This window comes from Schistocerca piceifrons, chromosome 1, assembly GCF_021461385.2.
Source record: "Schistocerca piceifrons isolate TAMUIC-IGC-003096 chromosome 1, iqSchPice1.1, whole genome shotgun sequence".
NCBI lineage: Eukaryota > Metazoa > Arthropoda > Insecta > Orthoptera > Acrididae > Schistocerca > Schistocerca piceifrons.
Window position 1 is genome coordinate 246,108,961 of NC_060138.1, and position 17,316 is coordinate 246,126,276.

The window sequence follows — 17,316 nt, forward strand, 5'->3', positions numbered from 1 at the left end:
ACCAGACTTGCAGCAGATACTTCCATCATGATGGAAAAGAGTGCAAGCCATATTTGTAAGAGGGTATCATAGAAGGGATGCACAGAATTACTGACCAAATTCCCTAACCACACAACCAACTGCATTATCCAAGCATATATCACATACTGACTCGAAGCTACTATCTGCCTTTAGCTCCTCTCCCAAACCTCACAGACTTCCCTTAATGCTGGGGAACAAGAAGCACTTTGAAGAACAAACTACAGAAAGTTACTGATGAGGTATTTTTACTCTTTAGCTGAGTAAAGAACATGGATCTCTGTCTTTCTTTTTTTGGGCAGTATCCCACCAATTCTCAAATTATCAATATCTGGATGTGCTAGTCTCTCTCCGCAAGATTTTCTCCAGTCTCACATAAAGGAGATGATTTATAGTACATCACCACACAAAATTACTTATCTCCTTTTCTTTCTCACACAGATTAATATAAAAAGAGAACTAACCTCAATCTGACCTTCTTTAAGGGATGCAAATCCAGCTGGCTGAGAAGATAATAATGTAAGACGAACTTTCTTATCTTGAATATATGCCAAGCTTGGCATTGGATAGTAATTTCCTTGAAGTGGCAATCTTGGAAGTCGCTTTCTACGTATAACCTGCAAAAGCAAACATACTGTGACTACATTTTCTTCACTGTGGGTACCACAGCCATAAATTTATTATAAGAATGGGACTTTTTTTTTACATAATCAATTATCTATTAAACCACAAACACAGTTACATTTGTAAAAAAAGTGAATGGAAGGACATAACATGAATTCACTGCAGCTTTTATATGTATGACACCTTTCTCTAGCTAAAAATTGAATAATAGCCTTAAGAGCTGGAACTCATTTTGGAAGTTTAAATACATACTGAGTAAGTGGAAAAATTCATTTAACATAAGACTGACTGTACAAAGTTCTACTGAAAATTAAGTTTTTAACAGAATACTGGAATAACATATCCACTTTTGCAAGTATGTCGACATAAGGTGCAAGGTAGGCAACATTGAAATGTTACCATATTAGGCTGCAGCAAAAGCTGATTATAGAAAAGAATGCTACAACAACATTCGTAAGTCTTTTCAGTGCATGGAGTAGAAGGGTGATGGAAAATCGGTTCGCGAATTAAATGAATGAGATCATTGTGGAAGATACAGGAACTTGAAGTTTTTAGTCCAGTTTCTATTAGTAGCCTCAGATGTACAAGGGTTGACTGGAAAGTAATGCCTCCACCTTCGTAACCCTTCAACAGTTGGCAGCATTTGTATACAGCAGGTAGTGGCTTGTTCTGTAGCCTCTGCTCTACAGCTCCAGTTGGCACGAAGCCTTAGCATTAAACGGTTGTGTTGTTACAGTGTAAAGTATGGAACCCTACGCAGACGATCGGTCAATGTGATTTAAGCAATGCACAGTCATTGAATTCTTGACAGCAGAAAGTGTCACCCCAAAGGAGATTCATCAGAGAATGAAAGTAGTTTATGGTGGTTGTGTTGATGTGAGTACTGTGCATCATTGGTCAAAGTAAGTTTAAAGATGTTGAGGTGGGAACATGTGACCTGCATGACAAACAAAGAGTTGGATGTCTTGTGACAGCAACCACCAAGTTTCACAAGCAAAATGTTGACAGATTGATTCAGGACGATCGTCGTATCACTCAGAGAGAAACTGCAAGCACAACTGGCATTTCACAAGAACGTGTGGGTCACATTACTGCTTTGCTTGGCTATCGGAAGATCTGTGCATTATGGGTTCCCAGGATGCTGACTCCTGAAATGAACGCTCACAGACATGAAATTTGCCAGGAATTCCTCTCACGTTACGAGAATGAAGGTGACACCTTTCTCCATTCAATTGTGACAGGAGATGAAACATCAGTCTATGGAATATCGACACAAAGACTCGCCCCAGAAAAAAATTCAAGCCTCAGCCCTCAGCTGGAAATATCATGGCCACAGTGTTCTGGGACACAGATGGTGTTATCCTTGTTGATTCCTTGATCGTGGAACAACAATAAATTCGGAGTGTTACATCACAATGCTGTGAACTCTGGAATGATGGCTAACAAGGGTCTTAAAGGAAAAGGGAAATATTTTTGTGCAGCATGACAATGCCAAACTGCACACTTCACGTGCCACCACAGCAGAACTTCAGAGACTGAACCCCACCACCGTACGGCATCCTCCATACAGTCCAGATTTAGCATCATCTGACTTCCATCTGTTCCCAATAATAAAAGATGGTCTGTGGGGACATCGTTATGCTTCTGATGAAGACCTTGAGAGAACTGTGAGACTGTGGTTGTGGAAACAGAGTGTCAACTTCTTCTATGACGGCTTCAGAAAACTTGTTCATCGTTGGCAGAAATTAGAGGCATTACTTTTCATTCAACACTCATAATAATGGAAACCTTCTTTACTCAGTGAAATACTTGGCTGTAACAGCAAGACTAACAACTCTACATACTCCATGTCTTCCTTATGTCAAGTACAGCGGCAAGATATTTCCTCTAAAGAACATCCTCCCTTTATTTAAAAAAAAGCTTTCCACTTATGTGTCAGTCTCATCCTAATCACTTATCAAAATTTATTGCAAATCTAACATTAATAAGATTGTAATAGCACATATGAAAGTAAAAGAAGAACTTGATGAAACACTTTTTAGCCTTTAACGGCTCAAACAATATCTATTTAACTACCCCCTGAAAGTAATCTCACCAACATTTTACTAATAATACTTGTAATACAGTGAAATAATAGCCACATTCTTTTGCACATTATCAACCATAATTTAAGATTAAGTCCAATGCCATAGCTACTATTTTAACGACTACTCTCAAATGATCATCCAGGGTGTATATCGGGACAAGGAAAAAAAATTCTCAGATAGTAGGTTTTCCATAGTTTTCCCTCGGAAGTGTAAAACTTATCAATTCTTTGAATCGTTTACGTTTTATACAATCGCATACAACTTCCCAGAAAAAAAAAGACGGGTGAAAGAAGTTTTGGAGAGGCTTTTAATAAAAAAGGAGAGAAGTTTTGGAAAGACCTTTGATTTGCAGCAACATGTACGCTGCATATTTTCGTATTACAAAAGTATAAATTCGAACTGCACCAAACACAGCACATTAGTTTCCGGAGTGTTGAAACCGAGGTTGCGTGTTCTTCTGTAAGCAAGTCATATCTCAAGCCACGAGATCTCGCCAGCCGATGACAGCAGCTATTCAGAGCATATGACACGTGTTATAGTCAGCCAATAGCAAGATCACTTGTTACATAGCGCGAACACACAAGAGGAAAAGTTAACGGTTTACATTAATGTACACAGTACCGTGTATCTACAAGAAAAGCTATGCTTTCACATATAATATTGGTCTCTAAGATTAACATGCTACAACAGAAGCTAAGTTTCACATCAAATATTGATCTTTTTTTGTGTGTGTTATACTTTAAGATACATCACACAAACGTGCCAGTAAATTTAAAATTATGACATACATGTCTTGGCTCGAAATTCTTGTAAGTGGGTGGTCCTCAAACTGTTCAGTTTCGAACGCTTTGTGATTTAGAAATCCATCCCACTTTCTCACACATAACATAATTTATCTTGCGTAAAAGGAAATTTACTTTGAAAGTAATGCTTTTGTAACCACCGTTCACAATACTATCAGGAGACTGTTAGAAATAGGTTCGATTTACCAGTTGCTAGAGAGCGCCAGAAAACAGGCATTATTGTGCGTGTGCAACTGCAGAGGTGTAGGAAGCCCGCATGTTCGTGTGTATAAAGCACTAAGAGAGCTTACATTACACCCTAAAAGAAACAGGGCATCAGAGGATACTCCAAAGAGCATAGGAATTTCGTAATCCATACTAAAATGCATAATTCGACTTGGAAGTGCAAATTGGCTTTTTCCAGATTCACTATGAAGTAGGTCCCATCTGATATTAAGCATTTCAGTGTGGTTTTTGGGATGTAAATTTTCTTGGAGTACCAGTACTCTATGAACTCATTTTTGGTTCTTTATTGTGGCATAATGCCATACATGGCAGAAGATGATAACGTGCACTTGAAATTGCACTTGAAATTCAGCGAACAGTTGGAACTAGCCAATACTGTAGAATGAAACACTTCGTTTCAAATAAAATGATTGCCTCAGCGGGAAGATTAATAAAGCCAAATTTCATTAGCAAACTTGCAAAAATAACTTCATTGTCCTGCAAAGCGATTAATGCTTGACTGCTACTAACTTGGAAATAAAATAAAATCAGAAAACTGAAACTAATAATATATTTTTGCCCTCCGCAATTATGTGAATGTATTTTAATTTACTTGATAGCTCCCGGCCACAGAAATCTGTTTTATTTTCATTTGACGTGGGAGCTGTAAACGAAGAGAAGCGGCGAAATCACTTAACATAAACACAGGTCACGTGGAGACTAACCCCCTCCCCACTACAACTCAGACAACTCTGTGTCTGTGCGAATCTGGCAGCTAGGGCGCATGAGAAAAATTTTTCTCGTTTACATCTGGCTGCTTGCTGCTACTGCCGATACAGCTAATAGCCAAACTTCAAGTAGCGGAAAGCAGGCGAAGGTACTGTTTATACGCGAGTGAACTGCGCATGCGCAACAGCTCGCTGGCAACTGGTCAAACGAACCTAATGTGAACAGTTGTGACGTCATGCTCATAGCAAGCAGTTTATTGTTATGAAGTCTTCGCCTTTGACATATTTTTGCTATTTGCAAACGCTTGTGCATGCACGGTGTTTTGTTGTTGTGAATTGCAAATTTCCTTTGCCACTAAAGTTTTATTTTTTCCTCTCGTGTATATTTTATTGCTGCAGTATCATTCTCCAGTAGTAGGACACAGTAACATTCTTTCCTGGAGAATCAATTCCTAAAAGTCAAAATTACAAAAATTTAACTGAAAGCTAAAACAACGAAAAATTCCCAGGATTCCGAAAAATTCCCGGTTTTCTCCCAGATGAAAAAGTTCCCGGGTTTTTCCCGGTTGTCCCGGGTCGTATGCACCCTGTTATACTTTATAACCCCCCTCCCAAAAAACAGAATCAAATGTGGCAAAATTATGCAAAATATACATAATTTTTCAGTTGATAAAATATGTACAAATGGGGTTTAGAGTGACCAACTTAGTCGATAACAATGTAAAAAATCTGGCCATAAATCAGTAGAACTAATGAGAATAGCAGCTGAGCTAGTTAATGACATTAAAAACTAAACATTACACATAATTACTTGTATGGAAACAAATAGAGAAGCAATGCGACAATAACAAACCAATATGTAAAAAAATTGGTAGGAGGAGGTGAGACACACTTAATCACTACTAAAAAGTAACAATGTGGAACACGCACGCACATGCATGCCCCCCCCCTTGCCCTTCCCACCCCACACACACATACATACGCGCACTAAGATATTAACATTGCACAAACTCATATTATGTAATGTAAAACAAACAATAATGAGATCCAGGACGCAGAAATAATGTTAATTTTCTAGTAGACTTCTATTTGTGCATCTAATACAAAATGAAACTTCATTTTTTTCTTAATACCCACAAAGATAACAAATCAAAACTGAATCAGTAACCCAAAAAGCAGCAAGTTTATTTCTCATTAAGCAGCAACACTGTCTGAAACTGCTCATAAACTGGATCCGTGACAAGTACGACAGATGAGTTGTGTTTCTGAGACTTGAAAGACTGTTCATAGTGGCTGTTGTTTATTGCATGGAGTTCGTGAATTAGAAATAATTGAAAATTTTAAAAATGTTGTCATGGTGGGAACAACAAACATTCATTAAGTTACAAGTAAAACATGAAAAAAGGATGCTCCCTGCCGCAGTTGAATAAGCAGCTGCAGCAGCAAGTCGTATACTCCTAGCTCACTCATTTGTTACATAGTTTAATTCTTAATTTCTTTGCGTGTTTTTGGTACTTGCATTGTTTAATTCATAAATTTCGGGCGTATTATAGTATTTAAGAGTTGTAGCATCGCGTTTTAGTACCTGAATAGTGTAAATTCGCGTAGTCGTTTGTCTTCTGTTTTTGTTTTGAACGGCCAGTGTCGGTTGGTCACAGTCAGTGTGCTCCCTGCCGCCGTTGGATAAGCAGCTGCAGCAGCAAGTCGTATACTCCTAGCTCACTCATTTGTTACATAGTTTAATTCTTAATTTCTTTGCGTGTTTTTGGTACTTGCATTGTTTAATTCATAAATTTCGGGCGTATTATAGTATTTGAGAGTGTAGCATCGCGTTTTAGTATCTGATTAGTGTAAATTCGCGTAGTCTCCTTCCGCCGCCGAGCAGTGTCAGCAGTGCGCAAGTAGCAGCATTACTGCATTTACTAGGCAATCGTTTAAATTTTGTTGATTTGTTTGCGCTCTCTGTAGATTAGTTCAGACGTTCTTTGCAAAACAGTTTTTAGCATGGATAGGGACTGCAACTGCTGTGTTCGGATGCAGGCTGAGTTGGCATCCCTTCGCTCCCAGCTTCAGGCAGTGTTGGCTTCGGTCACACAGCTTGAGGCTGTTGCCAATGGGCATCACTGTGGGGGTCCGGATGGGGGTTTGTCGGGGACGGCCAGCTCGTCCCACGCATCCCCTGATCGGACTACGACTGTGGTTGCCCGGGATACTGCCCGCATTGAGGCTGATCCCTCACCTGTGGTAGAGTGGGAGGTCGTCTCAAGGTGTGGCAGGGGGCGAAAGACATTCCGGAGGGCTGAACGGAAAGCCTCTCCAGTTTGTCTGACGAACCGGTTTCAGGCTCTGTCTCAGGCTGATACTGATATTCGGCCTGACATGGCTGCTTGTCCTGTTCCAGAGGTTGCCCCTCAGTCTGCAAGATCCGGGCAGTCGCAGAGGGTGGGCTTACTGGTAGTTGGGAGCTCCAACGTCAGGCGCGTAATGGGGCCCCTTAGGGAAATGGCAGCAAGAGAGGGGAAGAAAACCAATGTGCACTCCGTGTGCATACCGGGGGGAGTCATTCCAGATGTGGAAAGGGTCCTTCCGGATGCCATGAAGGGTACAGGGTGCACCCATCTGCAGGTGGTCGCTCATGTCGGCACCAATGATGTGTGTCGCTATGGATCGGAGGAAATCCTCTCTGGCTTCCGGCGGCTATCTGATTTGGTGAAGACTGCCAGTCTCGCTAGCGGGATGAAAGCAGAGCTCACCATCTGCAGCATTGTCGACAGGACTGACTGCAGACCTTTGGTACAGAGCCGAGTGGAGGGTCTGAATCAGAGGCTGAGACGGTTCTGCAACCGTGTGGGCTGCAGATTCCTCGACTTGCGCCATAGGGTGGTGGGGTTTCGGGTTCCGCTAGATAGGTCAGGAGTCCACTACACGCAACAAGCGGCTACACAGGTAGCAGGGGTTGTAGAGCGTGGGCTGGGGGGGTTTTAGGTTAGATGGCCTTGGGCAAGTACAGAAAGGGCAACAGCCTCAACGGGTGCGGGGCAAAGTCAGGACATGCGGGGACCAAGCAACAATCGGTATTGTAATTGTCAACTGTCGAAGCTGCGTTGGTAAAGTACCAGAACTTCAAGCGCTGATAGAAAGCACCAAAGCTGAAATCGTTATAGGTACAGAAAGCTGGCTTAAGCCAGAGATAAATTCTGCCAAAATTTTTACAAAGGTACAGACGGTGTTTAGAAAGGATAGATTGCATGCAACCGGTGGTGGAGTGTTCGTCGCTGTTAGTAGTAGTTTATCCCGTAGTGAAGTAGAAGTGGATAGTTCCTGTGAATTATTATGGGTGGAGGTTACACTCAACAACCAAACTAGGTTAATAATTGGCTCCTTTTACCGACCTCCCGACTCAGCAGCATTAGTGGCAGAACAACTGAGAGAAAATTTGGAATACATTTCACATAAATTTTCTCAGCATGTTATAGTCTTAGGTGGAGATTTCAATTTACCAGATATAGACTGGGACACTCAGATGTTTAGGACGGGTGGTAGGGACAGAGCATCGAGTGACATTATACTGAGTGCACTATCCGAAAATTACCTCGAGCAATTAAACAGAGAACCGACTCGTGGAGATAACATCTTGGACCTACTGATAACAAACAGACCCGAACTTTTCGACTCTGTATGTACAGAACAGGGAATCAGTGATCATAAGGCCGTTGCAGCATCCCTGAATATGGAAGTTAATAGGAATATAAAAAAAGGGAGAAAGGTTTATCTATTTAGCAAGAGTAATAGAAGGCAGATTTCAGACTACCTAACAGATCAAAACGAAAATTTCTGTTCCGACACTGACAAAGATGAGTGTTTATGGAAAAAGTTCAAGGCAATCGTAAAATGCGTTTTAGACAGGTACGTGCCGAGTAAAACTGTGAGGGACGGGAAAAACCCACCGTGGTACAACAACAAAGTTAGGAAACTACTGCGAAAGCAAAGAGAGCTCCACTCCAAGTTTAAACGCAGCCAAAACCTCTCAGACAAACAGAAGCTAAACGATGTCAAAGTTAGCGTAAGGAGGGCTATGCATGAAGCGTTCAGTGAATTCGAAAGTAAAATTCTATGTACCGACTTGACAGAAAATCCTAGGAAGTTCTGGTCTTACGTTAAATCAGTAAGTGGCTCGAAACAGCATATCCAGACACTACGGGATGATGATGGCATTGAAACAGAGGATGACACGCGTAAAGCTGAAATACTAAACACCTTTTTCCAAAGCTGTTTCAGAGAGGAAGACCGCACTGTAGTTCCTTCTCTAAATCCTCGCACAAACGAAAAAATGGCTGACATCGAAATAAGTGTCCAAGGAATAGAAAAGCAACTGGAATCACTCAATAGTCCACTGGACCTGACGGGATACCAATTCGATTCTACACAGAGTACGCGAAAGAACTTGCCCCCCTTCTAACAGCCGTGTACCGCAAGTCTCTAGAGGAACGGAGGGTTCCAAATGATTGGAAAAGAGCACAGATAGTCCCAGTCTTCAAGAAGGGTCGTCGAGCAGATGCGCAAAACTATAGACCTATATCTCTGACGTCGATCTGTTGTAGAATTTTAGAACATGTTTTTTGCTCGAGTATCATGTCGTTTTTGGAAACCCAGAATCTACTATGTAGGAATCAACATGGATTCCGGAAACAGCGATCGTGTGAGACCCAATTTGCTTTATTTGTTCATGAGACCCAGAAAAATATTAGATACAGGCTCCCAGGTAGATGCTATTTTTCTTGACTTCCGGAAGGCGTTCGATGCAGTTCTGCACTGTCGCCTGATAAACAAAGTAAGAGCCTACGGAATATCAGACCAGCCGTGTGGTTGGATTGAAGAGTTTTTAGCAAACAGAACACAGCATTTTGTTATCAATGGAGAGACGTCTACAGACGTTAAAGTAACCTCTGGCATGCCACAGGGGAGTGTTATGGGACCACTGCTTTTCACAATATATATATAAATGACCTAGTAGATAGTGTTGGAAGTTCCATGCGGCTTTTCGCGGATGATGCTGTAGTATACAGAGAAGTTGCAGCATTAGAAAATTGTAGCGAAATGCAGGAAGATCTGCAGCGGATAGGCACTTGGTGCAGGGAGTGGCAACTGACCCTTAACATAGACAAATGTAATGTATTGCGAATACATAGAAAGAAGGATCCTTTATTGTATGATTATATGATAGCGGAACAAACACTGGTAGCAGTTACTTCTGTAAAATATCTGGGAGTATGCGTGCGGAACGATTTGAAGTGGAATGATCATATAAAATTAATTGTTGGTGAGGCGGGTACCAGGTTGAGATTCATTGGGAGAGTGCTTAGAAAATGTAGTCCATCAACAAAGGAGGTGGCTTACAAAACACTCGTTCGACCTATACTTGAGTATTGCTCATCAGTGTGGGATCCGTACCAGATCGGTTTGACGGAGGAGATAGAGAAGATCCAAAGAAGAGCGGCGCATTTGGTCACAGGGTTATTTGGTAACCGTGATAGCGTTACGGAGATGTTTAATAAACTGAAGTGGCAGACTCTGCAAGAGAGGCGCTCTGCATCGCGGTGTAGCTTGCTCGCCAGGTTTCGAGAGGGTGCGTTTCTGGATGAGGTATCGAATATATTGCTTCCCCCTACTTATACCTCCCGAGGAGATCACGAATGTAAAATTAGAGAGATTAGAGCGCGCACGGAGGCTTTCAGGCAGTCGTTCTTCCCGCGAACCATACGCGACTGGAACAGGAAAGGGAGGTAATGACAGTGGCACGTAAAGTGCCCTCTGCCACACACCATTGGGTGGCTTGCAGAGTATAAATGTAGATGTAGATGTAGATAAACTCACATGGGATTGCAATTTACTTGGGATTGTGTGGCTATACTATACTGCAGCACTGCACAGTAGACAAGGACATTACAGGGATGCCGTGATACAGCCACTAAACAATTCTGCAGAGTACATCTTTGTACAACAACAGATCCACAGATGATAAATGCAAATGTAGGCTACTATGCTCAAAATCTGAAACACTAATTGTATCCTGGTGTTACGAGAAACAGAACTTTTCTCCGGGAATAATGAAAACTGTTGCTGCTCGTATCATCCATAATATGAGTCATGTGTCATACGACATACAGATGTAGTATGCTACAGAGTAGGGCCAGAAGTTATTAAATATCTCTGTGATACTTTTGCTGCAGTAAACTTGCTTCAAATCATCAAAAACTGTTGTTTTAAACAGCAAATACTGCCAGCCAATTATTTCAAAACATGTTAACAGGAGTTAAAACACAGGATTACAATAATTTCATCGCAACCCATTTTTACATACACAAAGTTGTTGCTCCTTCACTAATAGCACCCCTACCACTTTTAAGTACTTCTCATTACTGTCAGCTGCATGAAAATGTTAACACATTTTCTATTATCTGACTTATTATTATTATTATTATTATTATTATTATTATTATTGAATAATTTTTGGTGTAATGACACAAAACTGTATTTATTTTGCAAAGAAACATGAATAATGGTTAAAACCAAAACTAAACATTGTGCTGAAGTTTTTTCATGGGTCTTGGCACGTCCTAAGTGTGTGCCAGTTACTTTACCCATTAACTATGCCCATGATAAATAAAAACAGCCCTGAAGTTCATTTCAGGTGAACTGTAAGAGACACAAAAAAAAAACACATGTTCCAACTGTATTCTGAACCCTTTCTATCATTCCATGTGCATGTTCTACTTACTGATGAAAAATTTTAAACAAGCTGCTCCCAGACATAGTATATTCGGTATCAGTCAAAATTCAAAAATAAGATAAAGGATTACAAATATGCCCCTTATTTTTACATTAAGTTATATCAGGATTCTGAAATAATTATTTATCTCCAATAAGTACCAATATAAAAGAAAGTACACATTAGTGAACAATAGTCAAAATGTATGACTGTGAAAGCAGCAGACATTTTTAGTCACTGTTAACAGAAACTGATGAAAGCAAACAAAACGCCCTTGGTAACATGTAAGCAGAAATATCATTAACGTAAGTCAGTACTTAAATATAAGACAAATAAACAGCATGTAATGGATGGTTCCACAATCATTCCAATTGAGTTCAAGTCAGGAAAATTCCAGGCTGGAGAAGTACACTGAAGACTTTGACATGCACTTCAAGCCACTTGTATACACCCATAGTCTTGGAGCAAGAAGCATTATATTACTGAAAGATCTCTTCCTCTCCAGAGTAAAGGATCATCAGGTGGTGATAAAACTTTATTTTTGAGTATGGATTTGTAACCAAATCTGTCAAGATGGCCTTCCACATGAGTCACTGCATTTACATCCACATCAATCCACCCCATGAACCAGTAATTTTGCCTTTTTGACCATTAATCCACACTGAATTCAGTTCAAAATGTGAGAAAAGGTTGGACATAGCTGTCTTTGATGTTGTCAGTACATCATTGGACTGGAATAAAATGCCTTCAATAAAAGTAGGAGTACAGCTGTGCACTTTACAACACAATTCTTAACCTTCCTAGAAGCTATTCAGCACCACCTACACAAAATATTCCAAATGCAGTTTTCTTTGAGTATGAATTTTTCACTCTGCAGCAGAATGTAAACCATGTTAAACTACATTTATGACAATAAAACAGTGTACGCAGCCCAAAAATAGAGGCTTTTCTGTTTTGTGAGTAATGCTCTTAGCAACATAGGCAACCAATTGATGATCAATAACACACTTTTTATGTGTAGATTACTGAATATAAGAGAAAACAATATTTTTTGCCAGAGTGTAACGACAGTCAGCACAAAATACATGAATGCAAGGATATCTCCTGTCATTTACCAAAGTGTGCCATCGCTGCATAAATGGCAATGACCCTAAATATAAGACAACTGGCCCATTTTTATGAGGATCCTTGAAAAAAAAAATTAAACATATTCTGACTAATCAAAATTACAAACTGTTTTACTGACAAAGTATGTGCCAAAAAGTTAACATTATAACTATTCCAAACTTATGCCATCTGTTGATTGCCTACATTTTGATAATACCAAGAGGAATAGAATGATACCAAAAAAAATTTACATTAATTTTGAGACAGTTTTCTTTTCTACCTTTTTTGCATACTAACCCTGTAGTCAATGGCATCACTATTTTTGATCATCATTGCCATTGTCGTTATAGCATAGCTGTGAAATCTGTGTCTTTGTCATCATAAATATTTGGCTGTTTCTCCCTAACATGTTGCTATCACTGGGGCTGTCGATATGTGGTGACCTCAGAACACAGCAGTCATTCCCCCCCTCACCCCCCACCCCCACCCCCCACCCCTCCGAACACATATTGGATGCTGCTTCTATATTGATGTGAGAATGTTATAATGACTCTTGCTTCCAGACATATTGCCTGTCCATCACTCCCATTGCTCTCTCACTGGCTGTATAGAACCAGCTAACACCACCCCCTCTTTCATTCCCATCATATGTCATGGCCTACAGACTGGAAATATGCTCATGTCATACCAATACCCAAAAAGGAAAGTAAGAATAATCTGTTGAATTACAGGCCCGTATCACTAACATCGATTTGCAGTAGGGTTTTGGAACATAAACTGTATTCGAACTTTATGAAGTACCTCGAAGAAAACAATTTATTGACATACAGTCAGCACGGATTCACAAAATATCGTTCTTGCAAAACACAACTATCTCTTTATATTCATGAAGTAATGAATGCTATCGACAGGGGGTGTCAAATTGATTCTCTATTTTTTGATTTCCAGAAGGCTTTCGACACCGTTCCTCACAGGTGTCTTCTAACCAAACTGCATGCCTCAGTTGTGCGACTGGATTCGTGATTTCCTGTCAGAAAGGTCACAGTTCGTAGTAATAGACGGAAAGTCATTGAGTAAAACAGAAGTAATATCCGCCGTTCCCCAAGGAAGTGTTATAGGCCCTCTATTGTTCCTTATCTATATTAACGATACAGGAGATAATCTTAGTAGCCGTCTTAGATTGTTTGCAGATGATGCTGTCATTTACCGTCTTCTAAAGTTATCAGATGACCAAAACGAATTGCAAAATTATTTAGATAAGATATCTGTATGGTGGAAAAAGTTGCAATTGACCCTGAATAAAGAGAAGTGTGAAGTTATTTACATGAGTACTAAAAGAAATCTGCTAAATTTCGATTATGCAATAAATCATACAAATCTGAAGGCTGTAAATTTAATTAAATACTTAGGGATTACAATTACAAATAATGTTGTGGGGAGAGCAAACCAAAGACTGCGATTCATTGGCAGAACACTTGAAGATGCAACAGGTCAAGTAAAGACGCTGCTTACACTACACTTGTCCACCCTATTCTGGAGTATTTCTGTGTCATGTGGGATCCACATCAGGTGGGACTGACAGATGACATCGAAAAAGTGCAAAGAAGGGCGGCTCATTTTTTATTATAGCGAAATAGGAGAGATAGTGCCACAGACATGATATGTGAATTGGAATGGCAATCATTAAAACAAAGGCGTTTTTTATTGCGATGGGATCTTCTCATGAAATTTCAATCAGCAGTTCTTTCCTCCGATTACGAAAACATTCTGCTGGCACCCACCTACATAGGGAGAAATGATCATCACAATAAAATAAGAGAAATCTGGGCTCGCACAGAAAAATTTAAGTACTCGTTTTTCCCGCGCGCCATTCGAGAGTGGAACAGTAGAGAGACAGCTTGAACGTGGTTCACTGAATGCTCTGCCAGGCACATTTTTGTGAATAGCAGAGCGATCACATAGATGTAGATTTAGATGTAGATGGCGAGTGTCGACAATCTGACAACAAGAAATGCACTGGTACCTATCTACACTTCTATCATCCGCAGAAATGAATACTGTTGCTGAATATTTGTTCAGTTTTGAAATTAGTTTGATTCCGAGTATGAATGGATTCAAGCAAACTGCAGCTTAAATGTGGTAGATGATCATAAAAAGCCACAGTTTGAGGTATACATTCCCATGATTGGAAAAACAAAATTTGCTGCTCGCTCATTGCTCCCCTGCTCACAATCACCCTAGCTCTCAGCCAAGATGGTGTCACTCTTCCCCTTCCAACCCTTCCAGAGTGATGAGTTTGAGAAACTGTGAAAAACAGACTGCAACATCTTCAGGTGTGCAAGTCATATATGACAACACCGATTAATACATAAATAAAAGATCACAATTACAATTCAGTTCCATTCTCAAACTTTCGCTTGCCTGCAATCTAGTGACGTCTGTTGGTACTATCAGCATGACAGGTCTTGCCACATAGTTTATTTTCTTGATAACAATTTCAGTCTGTTTAATGTGATTTATTTCCTTCATTAGACCTTTCATTCTCAAGTAATTTTCCTTCTTGTTTCGACTGAATGTCACCATCATATTGTAAAGATAAGTACAAGTTTTTACTCGGTATTCTAATACATGAACAGCGACCGAATTTCTCATTTGCAATCCATTTAGAAAATCCTTAGTCTCTCAAAACCAAATTAAATACTGGTCTGGGTTCTGAATCAATTGATGTTTTTAGGAGGACAACATTTCCATGTTTGAATGTTACCTTTATTTAACAAGCGGCATTAAAGTTTGTATGCTGGTATCAATACATATAACAGAACATTCATTGCAAATTTGTCCAAATACAGCAAAAGTTTGAAAGATGACAAAATTGAATTCTCTTTTCTCCGGCATTTCACAAAATTGTCAAATTTTAATCAGAGTGATAGACTGTTGTAGTGCCTAGTTCATGGTTTCTAGTGTATCATTCGCGCTAGCACCGCTCAAGTCAAATGTCACGTGATCGTTCGAGCAACGTCAATACTTTATTGAACGCCTTGGCGTATTGGGAAATCTAAAGTCACATGGAATGCAAGTATTATTTGTCAAGCCTTGCCCTTCCAAATTCTTCAAAACAAATCTGCACATGATCTCAATAGCTGAAGCTTCATACCTAAATTCAATAGCTGAAGCTTCATCTCTAAATCTAAGACGTCTCCTATAAATGCGAGACCTACCCCTATATAGTCTATTAAACAACATGAAAATATTGACTTCAGCAGCAATAGTTCTCAATCTGTGAATATAAAATGATCTTGTATTTTTCAAATGATGAACAACAAAAAAAAAAAAAAAAAAAAAAACCCTCATATTACAATCAAATAAATGCACTAGATAAATCGCATCGCGCTCTTATCTCCCTCTACATTCAAGAAGCAGGCAATAATGCGACACGCATTCAGAAAACACAGGTAAAGTACTCAGATGTATTCATTTCTACTTATATAATAGAAAAGAAAGAGAGAATGTGGGTCAGAGCCACACAAATGTAACATTACAAAAATTGTAAGTAAATCAATTTCACAGTACTACAAAAAATCACTCTTAAATGGTAAAATTATAGTTATTCCAATTCACGCAGTAGAAATCAGGAGCCAATGTGGACTATGGTTACATAAATTACAGCACCATAAAAATGAACAGCAAAATCTTACAGTTGTTTCCATCATCCTTATGCAACAAAAAACAATGCTGCCAATTAAAATACTACTAAATGTAATGGGCATAAATCTTAATGTAGTATTGTGTGCGACAGATGAGTCAGCTCACTTGTTTTCACTACATACTCTAAAGACAAACTCAATCTAAAATAAAAGACAAAAACTTCCTTATATGCAGATAAGAAGAGTAATGGCTGTTAGAGATGGTGAAAAGAAAACAGATTAACAAACAGTGCACTCTTCAAAATGGCAATAGACAGCAAACTACAATAAATCATAATAATGAGCAGGAAGAATTTTTTTTCTTAAAAGCAACTTAAATTATTCTTTTCTTGGGGCATCATTAAATTATGTAGCTGTTCTTAAAAAGTCAAATATTCATGGTTTTTCAGCAGCATGCCACCTTCATTGAGACAATGAAAACTAAGCAAATCATATTATAATTCAAAGATAATTCTCTTAGGGGCATTAAAATCTGCAGCACAAAAGGAAGCCATTAGAATAATGGTTGATATTAACTGATGAATTTTAGGTAGGTATCTAGTCAAGAAAGTGGAAACTCTGCCTGTTAACTGTGCAGGAAGATTTATGCATGGACTCAAAACTGGTTGAAAGGAAACTCTGTGCCCTTCCTGAACATGCAAGGCAGCAACACACTGATCTGCATGTGCAGGGTTTCTTGACATCATTGTACTTCTCTGGTGAATCTTGGGACACACAGCCATATTGAACTCATTTCTCTTTTTTAGTTTTTTATTACAAAAACATTATTTTTATTCTTCAATACCAAGCACTTTATGATGTGCTATACACAAGAACATCTCCTAAATTTCTACAGGCTGTCTCCTTGTAGCACTGTATGAGGCTGAGGTCAATCATCAATCTAGGATACGTCCTCTAGCTAAAGTCATGAAGTATCTGAGCTTACTCTGCTACCTCAGACGACAGTGAGGGAGTAGGTGTACTATTTCTCATGGTAATGTTGACAGACACAGTTCTTTACACCAATAAGATCCTGTATTTAGCTCAATGCTGCATTTCTATTCTGTGTCAACAGATTTATATGCAGAATCTAGTACTCTCTTAATGACTTGATGATACGACACTAAATTTTGTCAAGTATGCATACCTGTTCACCAGCTTTTGGTATTTCCACCTGTTGACCATAATCACATCCATATGTTTTATCTAGAACAAAGTTTCACTTTCCAGCTCATGTGCATAATCTTCATTTTACAAAAATTTATCATTTTCATCCAAAAGAACATCTAGTTC

The 17,316-nt window shown here is 39.3% G+C and overlaps 1 protein-coding gene across 1 annotated transcript in view; it reads right to left on the minus strand.

The window, feature by feature from the left end:
• Window positions 1-17,316, minus strand: part of LOC124795042 (alpha-mannosidase 2) — a 195,193-nt gene that overhangs the window by 7,579 nt on the left and 170,298 nt on the right. The window contains exon 18 of the mRNA XM_047258829.1: window positions 483-635. Coding sequence (XP_047114785.1) covers window positions 483-635 — 153 coding nt within the window. The remainder of the gene's footprint in view (window positions 1-482; window positions 636-17,316) is intronic.